The 6,137-nt window shown below is 39.9% G+C and overlaps 1 protein-coding gene across 4 annotated transcripts in view; it reads left to right on the forward strand.

Annotated features, from left to right (window-relative positions):
- Positions 1 to 6,047, forward strand: part of DIS3L (DIS3 like exosome 3'-5' exoribonuclease) — a 34,277-nt gene extending 28,230 nt beyond the window's left edge. For all 4 annotated transcript variants that reach the window (XM_059372321.1, XM_059372323.1, XM_059372322.1 and 1 more), the window contains 6 exons: positions 922 to 1,455; positions 2,835 to 2,989; positions 3,091 to 3,269; positions 4,390 to 4,535; positions 5,228 to 5,402; positions 5,700 to 6,047. In XM_059372321.1, coding sequence (XP_059228304.1) covers positions 922 to 1,455; positions 2,835 to 2,989; positions 3,091 to 3,269; positions 4,390 to 4,535; positions 5,228 to 5,402; positions 5,700 to 6,008 — 1,498 coding nt within the window. In that variant the 3' untranslated portion in view covers positions 6,009 to 6,047. The remainder of the gene's footprint in view (positions 1 to 921; positions 1,456 to 2,834; positions 2,990 to 3,090; positions 3,270 to 4,389; positions 4,536 to 5,227; positions 5,403 to 5,699) is intronic.
- Positions 6,048 to 6,137: the final 90 nt, after the last annotated feature.

A 6,137-nucleotide genomic window follows, 5' to 3' on the forward strand; every position in this document is an offset into this window, starting at 1 on the left:
CTGGGATCGAGTCCCACGTCGGGCTCTCTGCTCAGCGGGAAGCCTGCTTCCTCCTCTCTCTCTCTCTGCCTGCCTCTCTGCCTTCTTGTGATCTCTCTGTCAAATAAATAAATAAAATCTTTTTAAAAAAATAAATAAATAAATAAAAATAAAAGGAACTTTCAGGTTCCGTTCCTTCCTTTTTTTTTTTTTTTTTGCTCTCCATCTGTTTGTTAATAATTTGTAAGAACTCTACATATTAGGAAAAGTAGCCCTTTGTTTTTATATGAGGTGCAAATGTTGCATGTGTTTTTAAACAGAGTGATGGTAAAGTGGGTCTTTTTTTTTTTTTTTTATAGATTTTATTTATTTATTTGACAGAGAGAGATCACAAGCAGGCAGAGAGGCAGGCAGAGAGAGAGGAAGGGAAGCAGGCTCCCTGCTGAGCAGAGAGCCCGATGCGGGACTCGATCCCAGGACCCTGAGATCATGACCTGAGCCGAAGGCAGTGGTTTAACACACTGAGACACCCAGGCGCCCCGTAAAGTGGGTCTTTATTAAGTGAACTTTTTTTGCTAATTAACCCTCCATCGAGAGTGATATGATAGTTCATTGTTATTCTTTTGATTTGAAAGGCTTTCTTCTTTACTAGCAAGCCCACCAGACTTGATTATCTCAGTGCTACTCTAGTGTAATCAAAATGGAGAACATTGTAACATTACATGTGAACTCATTTCAGATATGCTCAGAGCTCAACAGAATCTAGACTAACTTTGTTGTTTTAATTTTAAATAATTTTTGAGTTAATGGCGGAGTGTTTGAATTGAGACATTGGTCCAAAAACCTGTAGCATTATCATTTCTTTTAAGTTACATTTAGGGTCTATTCTACTTGCTTCAAAAATGGAAGAATTGAATAACGTCAGTGTTACTGGTTTTATAGGTATGCCGTAAGTGTCATATGGGAATTGGATAAAACCTCCTATGAAATTAAGACAGTGTGGTACGGCAGAACCATTATTCGATCAGCATACAAACTGTTTTATGAAGCAGCCCAGGAACTGCTGGACGGAAACTTCCACATTGTTGATGATATTCCAGAATTCAGAGACTTGGATGAGAAGAGCAGACAAGCCAAGCTAGAGGAGTTGGTGTGGGCCATTGGAAAGTTGACTGAAATAGCGCGCCACATCCGGGCTAAGCGAGACCGTTGCGGGGCCCTGGAATTAGAGGGGGTAGAGATTCGTGTTCAGCTGGATGAAAAAAAGAACATCCATGACCTCATCCCCAGGCAGCCCCTGGAAGTCCACGAGACGGTGGCTGAATGCATGATCTTGGCCAACCACTGGGTAGCCAAGAAGATCTGGGAGAGTTTCCCTCATCAGGCCTTGTTGCGCCAACACCCTCCTCCACAGCAGGAGTTTTTTTCTGAACTGCGAGAATGTGCTAAAGCAAAAGGCTTCTTCATAGATACACGGTAACTCCTCTCTTGTGGGGGCAGAGGAATGGAGGGAGTGCTGTACACTTATTTATCTTATAGTAGTTCCTAAAATGGGACAGCCAGATCTTTGACCAAAAATAGAAAACTTCTTGGCTCTCTGCATTTACTACAATGTAGGTATAGAGATTAAAATTAAAAGTTTATTTAGGCATAATTTTGATCCACTAAAATTTGTGATGCAGAAGTAAGGGACCTGTTACTCCTGGTTTAATTTCATAGACCCCTTTGGCATATACCAAGAAGTAATCCTGTTTATTTTAGTGCTTTAAAAATGCAACTTATCTTTGAGGCAACATCCTAAAATACCACACCAAAGATAAATGTATACCATCCCTTCATAGAATGAGACATTTTTATCCCTCCTCCAGAAGAAAAGATTTTCCCTATTGAAAATGCTATACAGGGGTTGGCTCAGTTAGTAGAGCATGTGACTTTTTTTTTTTTTTTTTAAGATTTTATTTATTTATTTGATAGAGACACAGTGAGAAAGGGAATACAAGCAGAGGGAGTGGGAAAGGGAGAAGCAGGCGCCCCACTGAGCAGGGAACCTGATGCGGGGCTCCATCCCAGGACTCTGGGATCATGACCTGAACCAAAGGCAGACGCTTAACGACTGAGCCACCCGGGCACCCCTGTTAGTTTCATTTTTAATATTCTATATTTCTGGGTTTTAAAGATTATTTGAGTAAATAAGCAATATTCCCTGTCCCTTTCTCTTTAAAAAAAAAAAAAAAAAGGGACTGCACCTCAGGTTTGGTTTAGTTCTGTTTTTTAAGTCCCTCTGGCTCAGTAATTGTTTGTTGTTGTTGTTTTTTTTAAGATTTTCTTCATTTATTTGACAGAGATCACAAGTAGGCAGAGAGGCAGGCAGAGAGAGAGGAGGAAACAGATTCCCTGCCAAGCAGAGAACCCGATGTGGGGCTCAATCCCAGGACCCTGGGATCATGACCTGAGCTGAAAGCATATGCTTTAACCCACTGAGCCACCCACGTGTCCCTGGCTCAGTAATTCTTGATTTCCAAAAAGTCCATTCTTTGATCTGTAAGGGATATTTCACATTAAGCGTATTAGGAATTCAGTTCCACAAAAGTATTTGACACCTACTATGTGCTGGACATTAACCTAACCACATAGGTATCAGTACATGGTTTTTAACTACTTTGGAAATACTATTTAAAATTATACACTTTCTTTGTTTCAACCTTAAAAGCAGACTAGATTTCTGTAGTTGAAAAGAGTTGCATCTAAAATGGATCCAAAATAAAATTTCTTCAGAATGAAAGATTGCCCTTAGAGTATTGACTTGCACATTGTTGCTGGAGACTAAATAAAGGTCTTTCGGGTTTTTTTGTCAGGTCCAATAAAACACTGGCTGATTCTCTGGATAATGCGAATGACCCCAACGATCCCATCGTAAACAGATTGCTGCGATCCATGGCCACACAGGCCATGTCTAACGCACTGTATTTCTCTACTGGGTCGTGTGCGGAGGAAGAGTTCCATCATTATGGTGAATGATAGCATTCTTTTGTGTGGCCATAACCTTGAGCAGGTCATTTAAAAAATATTTTTTGTTGTTGTTGATTTCCATCTTTTGGTTTCTTTTTGAAGGCCTTGCATTAGATAAATATACTCACTTTACATCTCCGATAAGAAGATACTCAGATATCGTAGTACACCGATTGCTGATGGCAGCCATTTCAAAAGATAAGAAAATGGAAATAAAGGACAATTTGCTCAGCAACAAAGATCTTGAGGAATTATGCAGACATATCAACAACAGAAACCGAGTAAGAAGGGATTTTAAATTCTCTTCCATCATCTCTTTTGCTAAGAGAGTACCAGCTTTATTTTGTGATGGAATGAAGAGCCATATAGTCTAGCACATTAAATTCTAACATTATTCTACCCAAGGAAATAAGGTGAAAAATTGTAATGTCTCTTGTGTTGCTCTCAATATTTACAGATGTTACAAAGTCATTTAATGTGGGTGTAGGAGATTTGACAATAGGTCAGATGTTTTTCCCAAAAAGACCACGCATCATCTCACCACCCAAAGATAGCCATTATTCACTATTCCAGACCGTGATTTTTATGCATGACAAATAGGGTAGCATACCTGCTCTCTGAAATCTTTTGCACTTGACACATCTGTGACTGACAACATCACCTCAGAGAAATGACAGGCTTCTTTTAGAAGCTGCTTTGTATTTTATTTCCTATTGTTGGCTAGTGGCTACAATATTGTACAGCATAGAAGAGAGAATTTGGTGATACAGAAAAATTGGAAACTACCTCAATATTTAATACAATTTTTGTATCTTGTATTCTAGTTCACTGCTGTGCAGTATTATAGTCACTAGCCATGTAGGCTAGTGTTTCCATTCTGCCCAGATTCTGTTGGGCAGCACTGTTGTCCTGGGCAACCCAGTTGACATCCCTCCTTGTATATATACCTTACAGACTTCTCAGACAGTTGCCCAGATTGCTGACTCAGAAGGTGTGCACAAGTAAATCTTTGGTGCATTTGACCAAATTGCCCTTTGGGATAGCAGTACTAATTTATACTTGCACCAGCAGGATTGTGGTAGGACAGACAAAATGAAGGGGAGGCATGGATTCAGATACTTTCCTGTCTGAATGAACTGTAAACAGAGTCTAAGTCACATGTTATTTTCTTAAAGAATTAATTTTCTAAAGGACATTTTTAGGCAATGTTTGCTGGATGGTTAGGCTCCCACAAAACTGATTGAATTCATGATACGGAAGAATATTTGTGTTAATACTTACCAATACTTTAGTAAGTCCAGCCTTTTTAAAGACGTCGTTTCTGTGGAAGTATGAATTCTGCGTTTCCCCTGGGGATGGCCGGGTGCTTTAGCCTGCTTTGGGTTGTGCTGCTTCTTCCAGGCAGCCCAGCATTCTCAGAAGCAATCTACGGAGCTCTTCCAGTGCATGTATTTTAAAGACAAAGACCCAGAGAATGAGGCGCGTTGCATATCTGATGGAGTTATATATTCAATTAGAACAAATGGAGTACTCGTATTTATACCAAGGTATGTTACATCTAACATAATAGTTGTTAAGAAATCATAGTTATAGGGGCACCTGGCTGGCTCAGTTGGTTTAAATATCTGCTTTCAGTTTGTGTCATGATCTCAGGGTCCTGGGATCGAGACCCGAGTTGGGCTTCCTGCTCAGCCAGGAGTGTGCTTGTCCCTGTCCCTGTGCCCTTACCCCCACTGTACTCATGGTCTCTATCAAATAAGATCTTAAAAAAAAAAAAAATTATAGTTAAATTAGTGTAGAACACAAAGACTGTGTCAGATGTAACTTGTTAAAATACAACAACTATTTGTAGGTACAGATGTACATACTATAAGAGAATAATGCACTATAAGAGTATAAAAAGGAGGGGCACCTGGATGGCTCAGTCAGTTAAGCATCCGACTCGATCCCAGCTCAGGTTGTGATCGTAGGGTCCTGAGTTCAAGCCTTATGTTGGGCTCCTACTTAAAAAAAAATTATAAAAGATTAGCATCTAGTACATCTGTATTAGTGTTAAGTAAGACAGGATTTTACTTCCTTATTTAGCAAAATAGTTTTCCACCTGCTCAGTGAAATATTTGGAGGTGAGAGGAAAAGTTGGTTTTAATCTAGAATAAAAACTAGCATTCTAGATGGAGGGTACAAAAGTTGTATACTGAGAATACATTATCTCTGGATTTTTATTCTGGCAATGATTCAGGTTTGGAATTAAAGGTGCCGCTTATCTAAGAAATAAAGATGGTTTGGTGATCTCGTGTGGCTCAGACAGCCGTTCTGAATGGAAACCAGGATCTCTTCAACGATTTCAAAACAAAATCACCTCTACCACAACAGGCGGGGAGTCTGTTACGTTCCATTTGTTTGACCATGTAACAGTAAGTCCGTATTTACATTAAGCCTTGCTTTCAGTGTCGTGTATGAAGAATGAGATTTGGGGGGTGCCTGGGTGGCTCAGTGGGTTAAGCCTCTGCCTTCGGCTCGGGTCATGATCTCAGGGTCCTGGGATCGAGTCCCGCATCGGGCTCTCTGCTCGGTGGGGAGCCTGCTTCCTACTCTCTCTCTCTCTGCCTGCCTTTCTGCCTACTTGTGATCTCTCTCTGCCAAATAAATAAATAAAATCTTTAAAAAAAAAAAATGAGATTTGGTAACATGCCTTTTCTTCTCTGTGATAGGTGAGAATATCCGTACAGGCCTCCCGTTGCCATTCTGATACAATCAGGCTTGAAATAATAAGCAATAAACCATACCTGATACCAGATAAAGAACTTTTTCATCAGAGCTCCCTCTTGTTAAAGAGTGATTTAGTGAAGGAAGTAACTAGATCTGTGGAGGAGGCTCAGCTTGCTCAAGAAGTCAAAGTAAACGTCATTCAGGAAGATTATCAGAAATACTGTCAAACAAAGGGAAGAAGCCTATACACACTCCTGGAAGAGATAAGGGACCTAGCTCTCCTGGATGTGTCCAACAGTTATGGAATGTGAAATACTTTTTGCTTCATTAAAATAACTGTTTTGTGAACACTTTCAACCTTCTTTTTAACATTAACATCTAATGTTCTTTGTCACCTAATGTTCTAGTCATTTGGGATTCAGTTGATAGTTCACCAAGAC

The sequence above is a fragment of the Mustela nigripes genome, chromosome 13 (genome assembly GCF_022355385.1).
Source record: "Mustela nigripes isolate SB6536 chromosome 13, MUSNIG.SB6536, whole genome shotgun sequence".
Taxonomy (NCBI): Eukaryota; Metazoa; Chordata; class Mammalia; order Carnivora; family Mustelidae; genus Mustela; species Mustela nigripes.